This window comes from Rhinatrema bivittatum, chromosome 4 (genome assembly GCF_901001135.1).
Source record: "Rhinatrema bivittatum chromosome 4, aRhiBiv1.1, whole genome shotgun sequence".
Classification (NCBI taxonomy): Eukaryota; Metazoa; Chordata; class Amphibia; order Gymnophiona; family Rhinatrematidae; genus Rhinatrema; species Rhinatrema bivittatum.
In genome coordinates this window covers 274,701,685-274,716,770 of record NC_042618.1, presented here as the reverse complement: position 1 = coordinate 274,716,770, position 15,086 = coordinate 274,701,685, and the positions used below count along the sequence as shown (strand labels likewise).

Genomic DNA, 15,086 nt, shown 5'->3' with positions numbered 1-15,086 from the left:
AAAATGGAGTGTGGACTTAAAACGTGCCAATTTATTTGAATGGCTTGCTTGATTTGCTGGGTTAATACAGTGTGTTGTAAAACACATATCAGGTTGGAGGATTGTGTCCTATGCCTATATTCTAACAACTAGTCGTGGTTGGAGAATATGGCTCTTTTAAATGTTCGATTAATGGTGTAATTAGGGTATCCTCTTTCACGAAACCTGTGTCCTAATATAGTTGCCTGATCCAAAAACTCCTGTTTGTCAGAGCAGATCCTACGAATACGAAAAAATTGCCCGACGGGAAGGCCTTCTTTAAATCATCGGGGATGATGACTCTCAAATCTGAGAAAATTATTTCTATCTCAAGATTTTCGGTATAGTGTGGTCTGGATACCTGTTGAGGTTTTGTTGAGAGTATATCTAAAAACAATAGCTGATCTTAAAGATAAGATAATGTGAACTTTAAAGGCGGATGAGGTTGATTGAGCCAAGTGTGAAATTGTAGTAACTGGTCCTCCGTATTCATCCAAATGAAAAATATATCATCTATATGCCGTGACCATTGTTGGACGTGTTTGAAATATTGTGACGGATAGGTAGTAGATTCTTCAAATTTTGATACTAAGATTTGCGACGTCTGGGGCCACTGGGGACCATAGCCACTCCATGTGTTTGTAAAAATTATTGTTGTTCAAAAGAGAAAAAATTATTAAATAAAACCAGTTCTGTTAGTGACAATAGGAATTTCAGTGGGATGTGCTGTGGACACTATCTTTCAGACAGTACTTCCTTAACTAGGCTCAAAGCTTCATTTTGAGGGACATTAGTGTAGAGGGCTTCTACATCTAAACTAACTAGAAAAACTTCTTTGGGAATGTGTCCCAATCGTGCTAATTTTTGCAACATATCGGACGTGTCCTATATGTAAGAGGTAGCCTGACGTAAAAAAAATGTCCAAAAATTTAGCTAGTGGTTCGAAGATAGACCCATTGGCAGAGACTATGGGTCTACATGGTGGATTGTGTAAGGTTTTGTGGACTTTTGGAACTCCATATATGACCGGAGTCTGTGGAAATTCTACATTTAATAAATTATATTCTTTAGTTGTCAAAAAGCCTGAGACATTGGCTCCTTGTAAGAGATGTTGAATTTTAACTCGGAGTTCTGAGGTTATATCCGCCTGTCAATCCTCCAGGCCGGCGGGAATTTTTTCATATAAATGTCAGTGTTTTACAGTGGGCAATTGTCAATGATGGACTCATCGGATGTAGCAGGTAGACCATTTTTCACTGCACATGTAAGTCTTATGCTGAAGTCAGTTACACAATAATATAGAAATGGATTTTGCACAAAATGTAAATTTTGATCTTTTGGCTCGTTGTTTTCAGTGTTCATGAAGTCTTGGTCTTAATGATACATTGACCCTTCCACATAGACCAAGTAGTTGTCCTTCCAAATCCTGTTGCGCCTCCATATTTAGATGTTATTCATCATTTAAAGGGTTTTTTTGTTGCACATTGTTTTAAGTTATCCACCAGTCGCAACTTGTCGGCATCAAGCATTCTCTGTTTCTCTAAAGAAGGAGTGTCCTCCGAAACATTGCAGTGTCAGACAGCACCAGGACAGCACAAGACATTTTATAAATGAAGCCTGGCATGACCTAATTGTGAACTACACAGACTGGTAACATAAAGAACTATTATCTATTCAGCCATAAGGCGGACTTAAACCTAATGCATAGAATATGTGCTTGATAGCTTCTAATGAAGAATCATCGACTCTGGGTGACCAATGATTAAAAAAGCCCTAGCGCCTTCTAGAGCTTCAATCAAAAACTTGTAGCCCCTAGTGGAACTATATGAAGTCACTCCAGAGTTTAAAAATTTTTCATTTACCCTTATCTTTCTTAGCTGGATTTAATATATTTTCCTTTATAAAAGCATCAGTTCACATTATCTAAAAATGTATTCCTAGTTCATATGAACCCTTCCATTGTAATTACATAGCTGTGTTTACTGTGAATGTATATACTAATGCATCTCTCTACATAGTTAATTCATCTTCTGAAAATTAGATGCCTAAGCTCTGTATCTGGCCCAGATCTATGATTTTAGGTCATGTTGTTTAGTTTTCTATTTTAGTTTGCTGTATTCATGACAGTATCAGACAATGAAGAAATTAATACTGTACATGGAAGTCAAATATATTTTTATAAAGTGAATTTTAGCACTGTATACACATTTGAATAAACATATTATGATTAAAAGGGTAGCAAAATAATTATTTGTTCAATGACTTTCAGAAAAACATTCAGAAATGTCAGAATTTCAAGACCAGGGTTTTCTAACTCCGGTCCCCAAAGGCCTCAAATTGGTCTGGTTTTCAGGATATCCCAAATGAATATGCATGAGAAAGATCTGCATACAATTGAGGAAGTGTATATGCCAAATAATCTCATGCATATTCATTAGGGTTATCCTGAACACCTGACTGGTATTCAGTCCTTGAGGATTTGAGTTGGACACACCTGATCAAGAACTTGCTGCATGTTACAGGTGATTTCAGAATTTGCAGCAGCTAACAAATACATAATTTGTTCATTATTTTTAAATCATTTTTCATTTATAAAAATGAATTTTCTTTAAAGCATTTATCTCTTATAAGAAAAGCTATACACAATGAAATGAAGTCAGGAAAATATTACATTTTTATTTAAGGTTGTCTTTTTTCTTTTTAAATATTGCTAGTAAAGTTACAAGCATCATCATAAACAGTTTGTGTGAAAGTTAACTTTCATTCTCCATTATGTATGCTACATGCTATAATTCTAGCACTTGTGTGTAACAGCATAACCCAATATTTATACCACGTTGTTGCCACATGTGACCTTGAGAAAGCAAATAATTATGTACCAAAAATAACCTCACAGATGTTACAATTTCTTAATACTTCTTCATGTATTCTGTAAAATTTACTATCCATATGACTCCAGTAATTGATGTACAACTGCCAGGAACCCAATTTTATCATGTCCTGAAAAAACAGGAAAAACAATGAAAAGCTGATTCCTCCATAACAATCTAGCCCAGGCATGGGGTATCATTCTCCCATATCTTCCTATACTCCTCCCCCTCTCCCCACATCACTTCCTGGACTTCCTCTCTCTCCTTGGATAGCAAGAGGAGAGCAGTGTTTGTATCTTCAACAGCCTCCTCTGCCAGCCAGCTTCAGTCTGATGGTTTGAACTATGTGATAGCCTGTAGTCTCCAGATGCAGGTAGCAGCACTGCTTTCCTCTACCAAGCAAGGGAAGATAAGAAGACCAAGGGATCGATTAGGAGAGGGAAGAACAAAGAGGCCATGCCTGGGAGGGGGGGGGGAGGAGGAGCATCAAGTGAAAACAATGTTAAAATGATCTCCTCCCTCAATCACCAGCAGATACCCATGACAAAATTAGGTGCCTAAGAACTGCACCACAGAACATTGTTGTCTAATTAAGGAGTACTCGCAAGAAATCATTATAGGATATTTTTGAAGATAAATCTTTGTCGTAGAATCCCATAATATGAAAGAATTCTTCTTCAGACAGGTTAATGCTCTGGTGTCTTAAAATCTGCAACATATATAACAAATTTAATTATCAGGGATTATGCATCTAAGATATATGTATAGTATGAATGCATATAATGATGTAAAAAATGGATTATACAAATAAGAACCATCTTCTTTCTTTGACAAATTTGAATATAAAATATATTTAAAAATCTTGCAATTATGGGACCAAATTTTGACTTATGTACAATTAAGTGAGGAATCATGGTTGCTAAATTAACAATCTTTTACAATCTTGATTGCATTTATTATATATTTTAATTTAGCAATCCTTACAGCTTGTAATAAAAGCCATATAGAATATCTTATGTGCCATTTATTTTAATTTTACATTTATTTGGCACTTTTTCCCAATAATAAATACAAACACTACAAATAAAAAGTATATCATGTACAAAGCCTTAAATTAAATACAATTAATGAAGGAAAGACCTCTAGGATGTCCTACAAAGAAGGAAACACTAATTAGTTTACTAAAAGCATAATAAAAAAGCATAAACAAATATTCCTACTTATTACTTCTGTAGCACTACTCAACATATGCAGGACTGTTTAAAAACACATAACAGACTGTCTTTGCTCATTCAGCTTACAATCTAATCAAGATTAATAGACAGGGGAAAAGAGGCTATGGGAATTTCATTTATTAAGAAAATTGTTAAAATCAGTAAGGTTATGAGAAAGAATCAGGTGTTATAATTTAAAAGGAAACTAAAAAAGATGGGTTATTAGATTGGGTTTGAATAAAGCCAGCAAGGGAGCATGGCACACCAACTCAAGAAGTCAATTTTAAGCATGCAATACAGCCAGGTAGAAAGTACATAGTAGGAAGTTCATGGTGGAGGGAAGGGCAGAGATAAGAATGGCTTGCCAGATGAGTAGAGCTCATGAAGGGTGTAGCGAAAGATGAGAGGAGAAGTAGTAAGGAGCTGCAAAGTGAAGACTGCAATAGGTGAGTAAGAGGAGCTTGAACTGCATGCAGAAACAAATAGGAAGCAAATGTGACAAGAAGAGGAATTATATGAGTATAGTGATGTTGGCAAAAAAGTTGCATAGCTGAATTTTGGACAGACTGTAGTAGATTTGGACCTGGTTTGGCCCATTGAAAAACAGTTTTGGTTGACTGTGAAACTGAAGGGAGATCAAGCTAGAGGAAACAAACGTACCTGTAACCTTTTTAAGTTTTTCAAAATACTGAATATTGGAAAGATTTATTGAAACAGAATCAGTCTGTCTATCTGTCCATAAGCACAATAACTCTTCAAACAGGAACGTAAATTCACTAAATTTGGCACGCTGGATTAAAATGGGAATATCTCAGAAGAGTTCAAAAACCAGAAACATTGGGTCAGTATTTTCATTGAACTCTGCCTTCAAAAAATATCCTCATTGCTTTCTATGGGAAACTCTCAGAATGTTCAAAAACAATCCACTCCAAATACCCCATCCTTTCAGCACTTTGGGAGAGAAAGGCAGAGAGAATCCGAGACAGGAAAAATAACTGAATCAACTGCCACAAAAAGGTGTATAACCCCAAACTCTACCTTCTCACACAGATTTCCATTGCCTTCCACACCACTTCCCCCACACATCTATATATATACCTCCCCCCTCCCACTAAGATTACCAACTCACACCAGGTCAACTGGTCCCTGATTTTGCCCTACTGCAAGCTAGGATTTGTATTTCTGATTGTCCCATCAATGCCCTTTGCAATGGGGTAAAAAGCAGGACCAGATTGCCTGTTTGGTCAAGAAGGAATAAGTTAGCAACACTAACCGCCCCCACCCCCCCCCCCCAAACACACACACACACACACACACACACACACACACACAGCCCACCATGAACCCTCCCTCAAAACCCATTGATTGCACACAAACACACGCACACATTTCTCATCCCCCCTCACAGCCCCTATTATACACACATACCTCACACTCATACACGTCCCTATAATCACCACCAGAAAAACACACACACAAATGTATGTGCGGCAAATATAAGAGTGATAGCATCCAGCATATCCCACCGACTCTCTCCTACAACTCCCATAGAGACAGAGAAAATAAATGACACTGTGAAGGGTAGTAGGTGTACAAGTCCTTCAAGCTGTGGTGTAGTTGACGTAGCCTCAAGGACAAATCTGCGAGGCCTATGCCGGCACTTGGTTAATACACCCTGCAGTAGGACACTCTGAAGCTTCACCTTTACCAGCAACTTCCCCCGCAGGTTGAGCCCTTGAGTACTGGTGGTCAAAAAGACTTAGGTGGATCCCTAGGGTAGTGAAGAACTAAGTCCAGAAGCATACAGGGGTCAGGTGAGGCAGCTAGCAAGAATGGTCATATCCAGGTGGCAGTCAATCATGGTCAGGTCCAAGCAAGAGGTCAAGATCCATAAAGTCAGACCAAGGGTGTATGAAGACACACAGAAACACTGGACAAGACAAATAGGACAAGGCAAGGCTGGAAGGTAAGGCTGGATGAGGCAAGGCTGGATGAGGAAAAGCTGGATGAGGTAAAGCTATTAGGCAAGGCTGGAAGACAAGGCTCAGGAACACAGGAACATAAGGCAACACATATTGCAAGGAAGAAGACCTGTTGCTGAGGCAAGGCAGGGAGGTCCAGAGAGCCATTATATAGGGCAGAACTGCTGATATCATTCTTCAAAAGGTGCTTTGAGGACAAGCAGAAATATGGTGTCGGGTAGTGGCTTTGGATCCACCGGCAGGGCTGGTGTCTGCACGGTCCAAGCAGCATTGGGGTGAGTAGAAGGGCTTGAGGGGCCAACCTGTAAGCAGCGAATCTTGACAGTATCCCCCTGCAAATCCCCCTCCCCAGATTATCTGGGTTTGGGCTTCTCGGGGAATCTGTGAAACTCCAGTATGAGTTGGGTGGCTTGCAGATTGGAGGTCAGCTCCAAGAATTCTCCTTGGGACCATAGTTCCTTTAGGAGATAAAATATTGCAACTGGTTTTGAACCCTTTGGGAATCCAAATCTCCTGGATCTTTAATTTTGTGTCTTAATCCTTAGCCTCTTCAGTGGCTTGAAGAGGTAAAGTGCCCGGCCATGAGAAAATGGCAGGCTTCAACAGTGAGACATGGAACACATTGGGGTAGATTTTATAAATTTGCACACACGCGTACTTTTGTTCGCGCAGCAGGTGTGAACAAGAGTACGTGGGATTTCAATAGATACGTGTGTAGCCGCGCGTATCCATTAAAATCCGGGGTCGGCGCGTGCAAGGCTGCCCAAAATTGGCAGCCTGCGCACGCCGAGCCACGTAGCCTGCCTCCGTTCCCCCCGAGGCCGCTCCAAAATCGGAGCGGTCTTGGAGGGAACTTTCCTTCGGCCTCACCCCACCTTCCCCTCCCTTCCCCTACCTAACTCACTCCCCCCGGCCCTATCTAAACCCCCCCCTACCTTTTTGTACAAGTTACACCTGCTCGAAGCAGGCGTAACTTGCGAGTGTTGGGCCGGACACTGGCGCGTCAGGGTCCGGTCTGGGGGTCGCAGCAACGCCCCCGGAATGCCCCCATGACGTACCGGCCGTGACACGCCCCCCCCTGACATGCACTGACACGCCCCCCCAGGAAAGCCCCGGGATTTACGCGCGTCCCGGGGCTTGTGCACGCCGCCGAGCCTACTCAACATAGGCTTGACGCGCGCAGGGGGAGTTTGGGCCAGGTTTTTTGGGGGTATGCGCGTATCTTATGCGCGTACCCCTTTGAAAATCTGGCCCATTATGAATATGTAAAGAATCTTGTAGTTTGAGCTTGTAAGTCATAGTGCCCATTTGTTGCACGATGGGGAATGGACCTATGAATCGTGGTGTGAACATCAGAGATGGCATCTTCAATCGTAGATTTTTAGTGCTGAGCCAAACTAAGGGCCTCATTTTCCAAAGAGTTACCGCGCGCGATACGGCTGTACCGCCTGCGCTAAATTCGCGAACCGCGATAACAAGCATATATCGCGGTTCGCGAATGCAAATATGGAATAATGTATTCAGGGGGCGGAGTTGGGGCGGGGCAAATGTAAAGTAGGGGGGAGGTACCGCGTGGCGCGAAACCCGCGGCGGTGTTAGCGCGGACGTATCGCGTGGCGCGAACCCTGCGGCGGTGTTAGCGCGGCTCCTAACGCGGCCAATAACTACAACCCTTTCAAATGCGATACAGTCTATCGCGGCGCACAGCGCGCAGCGCGCTACTAGCGCGTTGAACGAAAATTTGCCAAACCAATCCCCATAGACCTACAAATGTAGAGCTGGCCAATAAAAAGGCCTGTTCTTAGTAGGTGAATCTGCTCCACACATTCACAGTGTATGGGGCAGGTGCACCAGGCCCAACGCAGACGCAGACGCCAGGATGTTGGTCGACGTCGCCATTGTTACAGGCATAGGATCCATCTGCCACGAACCTCATTGCTGGGAATGCCAGAGGATGTAGTCATCAGCAGATATCGCCTCAGCACTCGTGCCATCATGGAACTATATGGAGACATACGAGGTGCCCTTGAGGCCCGAACCCGAAGGAGCCGTGCCATCCCCGGCCTGACCAAACTCTTGGCCGCCCTGCATTTCACAGCAAGTGGCTCCTTCCAATCCACGGTAGCTGTTGTGGGTGGCATGTCACAGAGCACCTTTTCCCGGTGTCTGCAACAGGTCATTGCAGCTGTTATGGACCGCATGCCTCGCTACATAGCATTCCCACGCAACAGACAGGACCTGATGGACCTCAAGCGTGGTTTCTATGCCGTTGCCCGCTTTCCGAATGTCATTGGAGCTATTGACTGCACTCATGTGGCCATCGTTCCACCCCGTGAGACGGAGGCAGCCTACCGCAACAGGAAGCAGTTCCACTCCCTCAACGTGCAAGTGGTGTGTGATGCTGGAATGCGGATCCTCTCGGTGATGTCCAGATTCCCGGGGTCAGCGCACAATGCCTTCGTACTCAGGCAATCAGCTCTGTTTCGCAAATTCGAAGATGGCCTGTATGGCGATGGTTGGCTTGTAGGTAAGATCCACGTTAACATACATATAACATTTTTGCAAGGGTCAGCTCTGTAATGGCACACAAAGGTGATGTAGACGCCTGTTGTGATGGAGTCACAGGTCCCCATCACAACAGACCTGAGTGGGACATTGTGTTACTGAAAGTGGCGTAATGGCTCAGGCACCCAACCATGTACCATTGGCTGCCAAGCACAAACTATGCAGTACGCCCTGTATGTGGCATGGCTTGCTCACCTCACCGCACAGGTGGACAGCCTACACATATTGGGTGTAGCCATGGCTACTGGCAGTGTGCAAGATGAATTGAGACCTGTCATGTAAGAGCAGCTCACATCCACAGGTGTTAGTGAGCCCCTGACGTTCCTGAGTCCGTGCATGAACATCTCTACTCAGTTGTGCACATTGAGGGGCAGCCAGTTGACACCATGTATGTTGTTGGGTAGGCATACCGACAGAGAAGGTGTACCTGAGCACATATGTCAGTACACAATGACTGGAGTGCATACTGCATATGATTTAAACACAGGGATGTCAGGACAGTGGTGTAATGCACCAACCGCATACACAGAGCTGACATACATCTCACTGTTTAGGGGCCCTTCACGTGCTATAACGCCTAATAGCCACACACCAGCTGTGTGCCAAAGCAATCCTGACACCACACACATAAGGTGTAGGGAAACAGGAATGGGCTGCCTCGTGCCATCCGGTTCAACTGCATGTACTGAGCACATACATCCATGGGACAGAAACATAAGTATGTGTAATCTGTTCCCTATGCCATTGCTACAGGAGACGCAGCCTATGGATGCAGGCCCTGGCTGATGACCCGATCCCCCAGCCTGCCACAGAACAACAGCTGGCCTATAATCGGTCCTTAACTGCTACCCGCATGGTCATCGAACGTACCATCGGCCTTTTGAAGAGCCGCTTCCGATGTTTGGACAAGAGTGGTGGAGCGCTACTGTATGCCCCCCCCAAGGTTGCTCAAATAATCCTACTTTGCTGTGTGTTCCATAATGTGGCTCTTCGCCATGGAATACCTGTGGCTATAGCTCCAGACCTCAGACCTGATCCCCCATGTGCGCGTGCACGACGGCATGACAACACACTCAGGGGCAGCCAGGTTCGGCAACACCTTATACAGACACACTTTTAAGGTTGGCATGGGGCAGACCCCTGCCCCAGACGGCCTGTTTGCCCACCGATGGGTTAGGAAATAGGTTAGTGTGCAGAGCTCCCTTCAGTCTGCTACGTGCTTCACCTGCTATGTGTGTCCACCCAACAACTGTGTGGGGTGCTGGGCTGCCACAGAGGATGTAGGCCATAATAGGGTGGGGAAGCGCTGCCTCAAGCCTCTGCTGAGGTGCTGTATGTGTGATACCTATTCTGTGCCATTGGGCTAAGCACTTGCTACATACTCTGGGTTGCTGTGCAGTGCACTTCTGCCATCCAAGGTGTACCACACACCTGTGTCATTCCAGATATGGCACACATTATCTGATGGGGTTACTCAGCAACACAGTGCACCTCAGCAGCAAGGAAGAGCTACCTGGCCATGCATGCTCCTGGAAGCAGCACACACACATGCTGTCAGACCCCTCATGATATAGATGGCCCCTGTTGGGACACACAGCCACCATTTAATGCAGGCCGGACATACTCCCGTCATGACATCTCACCTGAAGAAAGTGTCAGCGTGCTGGCTGCACGGAGCTGTGGGCTGGGGCTACCCAGCCACCTTACGCATTTTTGCCTACAAAGGTGATGGCCTGACTGTTGGCATGTGATGGGGAGGACAGCGTGTCAGGCAGGGTGAGAAACCAATGGCTGACCCTATCATCTATGGAGACTCCAGACATGGCTGTTCATGCAGGCTTGGCCATAACTCCACTATTATTTAACTCCTAACAGTCAACACACCTCACCATAAATATGACTATTAGCTACCTCTTACAATGTGATTATATATACTTATCGTGTTTTCCTTTTCATATGTTGCCTTCTTACTCCAAATTCCATATTCCGCTGTTACATGTAACAGCTTTTTCTGCACTATTGTTCAGGTGTAAGCTTATTTTGCACTCCTATGTCATGTGAACCAGCATGATGGGACTATTGTCAGGAATGTTGGGATCTAACAAACTGAAATAAATAATTACAAGCAATAAAGGATTCCTCATACTGGAAGCATGTGTGGCTCATAAAGTATGTAGGATACAGTGGCATGTCGCCCTCACACTGTACGGTATAATGGTACACAGGGCAGGAAGGTGACCGATTGGGCTGAGGATTGGTCTGCGCTCTGACCATAACCATGCCTCCCCCCCCAGTCTGGCCACAAGATATGCCAACCCATCCCCCCCAGCTTGTGTGACTGGGACAGGTTGCTGTGTTGCCACTATCTGACAATGATGGTGCTGCCCACTGCAGCACCCCATACCAGGATGGCATCTCGGGGTACAGGTGGTACCTAGGCTCTGCATTACACACACACACCCCCCTCACCACCATCCACTCTTGCTTTGGCCCTCAAGCATGACCCCATGCAGATGTACACCTGGAGCCTACAGGTACTGTACCTTATGAGGGTGCACCCGTCTGGCAGCACGTGAGCTGGCTGCACCCAGCGATGTCTTCCACAAGGGGATATAAGGAGGGCCAACGGTGCCATCAGCCCCTGCCATGGCTGGTCACAGTGTTCATATACCGCACACTTGGCCAAGCAAATGTGCATCCTTAACAATTGTGCTACCTGCTGCACCACAGTTGTATGGTCCTGGTTTCCACTAGCTGGGTATGCAGACGTTAAACAGGCTGCACGGTACATGCTGTATGTTCTGACATGGCTACCTGTTCTTAATGAGGTGGAATGTGTCAGTGAAGCAAGATGTGCCTAAGGGTGTTGAAAAATACCATCACAGTGTTCAGTGTTGCACTTGGCCTCTGCCTCAGTGCATACACAGGCCACACAGTGCCATGGACATGGAGGCAACACCGTACACCATGTATGGCAAGAGTTCGACAGGTGACAGCTTCCTGATGTCCACGTACAGTGGAAAACCATCATTCATGGATTGTGTCCTCCATGGGTGCACCAACAGGGTCCTTAGTAATGCCATGAATACAGAAGTGTGTGAGACCCAGTGATACAGATCTTCATTATAATCTACTGAATTAGAACAGGACAACAATCATTCACATGCTGCAGAACCCCAGTGTACCTCCCTCCCTACAGGTGTGCTGGTCAGTCAGACGGTGACAGCTAACCAATGTGGCACACACATCATCATCAGTAGAACATTACTGTTTCCACATGCTGAATGACCTGTGGCACTGCCTGACAGGCCATATGTGTAGGAGACCCCCTTTACCTTGCTTCCCAAGTATGTAGTGCACAGGAGCTGGTGCACAGTGGTGGTACCAGTAGTGCTAACTGTGCTGTGTGCAGGCATATAGGGAATAAGGGCCACACATGGACCTACATGTCCCTCCGCGTGACATAGATGCACCCATATTGGTACGTTGGGAGGGTAGGCGTCCCATCCACATGATGTCCCTCAAAAAAGGCTTGCAGGTACAGGAGCTTCACGACAGGGTTTGTGGCACAATGGGTGTGAGGTGCCTACATAACATGATGGTGACACAGGTCACACAGTCTGTGTAAAATGTCTGCTGAAAATGATGTGTGAGCAACATTGTTTACCTGTAACTGTCGCAACTGCACACCTGTAGGAAGGAAAGTCCACTGGGGTTCTGCAGCATGTGAATGATTGTTGTACTGTTGAGGGACAGTTATGTCTAACAAATATCTGTCACAACTGACCGATACCTGTGACTGCCCTGTACTGGTTAGCCAATCAACATCACCAAGGACAGTCCACCTTGGTGAATGGCTGGCATATGTGTGTGTAGTGACCTTACATATGTGAAGACACTGTAGGACTCTGGACCACACAGTGTGGGCCATCAGATGGTGGGCCATGTCCACCATTGGAACAGGTAATGGAGGAGCCATGCACACCCCACAGCTAGGAGATGGCACCAGAGGGATGTGTGCCACTATGGATGGGGACCCCTTGTTGCGATATCTGCACCTTTCAGACCCACAAAATCCTACATGGGTGAGTAACAGTGACTGCACAACAGCAGTCACCACATCAGTGTGCACATGGACACCCGCTAAACACACCTAAGGGCTGTTAACCATGCCTTACACCGCTTGCACCCTGTACACAGCTATGGCGATTGTGCATTAATATTGTTCCCCTCTCCGTACAACTGACAGCCCACTTAGCTGGCTGCTGACAGTCTGTGCAACTGCTGTCATACACAGCATGCAGATAGCAACATTACCCTTCCCCTGCCACACTTGTCAGGGGCCCACAACCTTAATGCTAAAAGCGTGCCTAGACGATGGTGTTCCTGGAACACAACCATGCTGCCATGGTGGGGATGTACAACGATGTATGGGATTGCACAGAGTACATGCTTAGCATGTACAGCTGGAAAGGCCTACACAGTATTGTATGCCAATGGTGCCTGGAAATGGAAAGTGTGCCTGCGCTACCACTATCATGGATGTCGTGCATGCCAACCTCCCAGTCAGTCACCCAGCAGTGGTGAACGCAATCGTCCAGTTACCTGCAGAGGTGAGAGACTACCTAGGAGACAACGTCGGCTAGTACCTTATCATCAGTTAACCTTACTTACGTGGTGTGTGTAATGCCGAGATAGGTACAATACTGCACCCTGGTCAGATATCCATGTCTGGACTCTTCACCGACATCAGTGCATGACATGAGCAGTCCTATTGCAATCCACAGCTGGCCACCCCTTCCCCTTTCCTCACAGATCAGGAGTGCTGCCATACATCAGCACACTCCATTACTGTGCATTCCCTGTACTGAGGAACAATACGTCTACTACTGTTAGGGACATGTCTGGTACTGCCCTATGTTTAACTCTGTAAGGTATGTGACAGAGAGATGCACAGGTAGCAATACTGAACGTCAGGCAGGGGCCAGTTTGAACACTCAGTATTGGTGCAATGTGGGATACAACATGCAAGGTGTGGCGGGGGTACACCAACAGCACATTAGGAACATGACACGGACACAATAGGTGGCAGGTTAAATAGGATATTTATTCGTGACAACATTCAGCAGGGTATAGACAAGTATTATGGCAGCAGTAACAGCATACAATTTATGTTCCTAGATATTCATGATCTGCAAGTACTAGATAGCTAATGGATCCAAAGTGATCCAATTCCGGACTACATCACTCCACCAGCAGCAGTATTTACACATATGCAGGCAGTGGGTGTTATCAGTACAGGCAAAGCATGATTACCTAGGAACAGGAAGTGGCACCCCAATAGCTTGGATACTGTAATACATTGATTACCGCTGGTCAGTATACAATGAGTAGACAGGCATAGGCCCCAGGCAGTCCAAGTTGAAAGAGTGCACTGAAAGAGGACAGCCTGACAGGCCAGCCAGCAGAGTGAAAGTCCAGGCCCCAGGCAGTCCAAGTTGAAAGAGTGCACTGAAAGAGGACAGCCTGACAGGCCAGCCAGCAGAGTGAAAGTCCAGGCCCCAGGCAGTCCAAGTTGAAAGAGTGCACTGACAGAGGACAGCCTGATAGGCCAGCCAGCAGAGTGAAAGTCCAGGCCCCAGGCAGTCCAAGTTGAAAGAGTGCACTGAAAGAGGACAGCCTGACAGGCCAGCCAGCAGAGTGAAAGTCCAGGCCCCAGGCAGTCCAAGTTGAAAGAGTGCACTGAAAGAGGACAGCCTGACAGGCCAGCCAGCAGAGTGAAAGTCCAGGCCCCAGGCAGTCCAAGTTGAAAGAGTGCACTGAAAGAGGACAGCCTGACAGGCCAGCCAGCAGAGTGAAAGTCCAGGCCCCAGGCAGTCCAAGTTGAAAGAGTGCACTGACAGAGGACAGCCTGACAGGCCAGCCAGCAGAGTGAAAGTCCAGGCCCCAGGCAGTCCAAGTTGAAAGAGTGCACTGACAGAGGACAGCCTGACAGGCCAGCCAGCAGAGTGAAAGTCCAGGCCCCAGGCAGTCCAAGTTGAAAGAGTGCACTGACAGAGGACAGCCTGACAGGCCAGCCAGCAGAGTGAAAGTCCAGGCCCCAGGCAGTCCAAGTTGAAAGAGTGCACTGACAGAGGACAGCCTGACAGGCCAGCCAGCAGAGTGAAAGTCCAGGCCCCAGGCAGTCCAAGTTGAAAGAGTGCACTGAAAGAGGACAGCCTGACAGGCCAGCCAGCGGACAAGGTACCCAGCGGTTCAGCATGTAGGCAGCAGGCAAACACATGAAGGGTCTGGCTACAGCAGTGAAGGGTCAGGACCAGACAGCAGCAGGAGGCCCAGGAGGACACAGCAGCAGGAGGCCCAGGAGGACACAGCAGCAGGAGGCCCAGGAGCAGCAGGAGGCCCAGGAGGACACAGCAGCAGGAGGCCCAGGAGCA

At 46.3% G+C, this 15,086-nt stretch overlaps 1 protein-coding gene across 1 annotated transcript in view; it reads right to left on the bottom strand.

The window, feature by feature from the left end:
* Window positions 1-1,889: 1,889 nt before the first annotated feature.
* EFCAB6 (EF-hand calcium binding domain 6) overlaps window positions 1,890-15,086 on the bottom strand; it is a 958,412-nt gene continuing 945,215 nt past the window's right edge. The window contains exon 24 of the mRNA XM_029597490.1: window positions 1,890-3,597. Coding sequence (XP_029453350.1) covers window positions 3,475-3,597 — 123 coding nt within the window. The 3' untranslated portion in view covers window positions 1,890-3,474. The remainder of the gene's footprint in view (window positions 3,598-15,086) is intronic.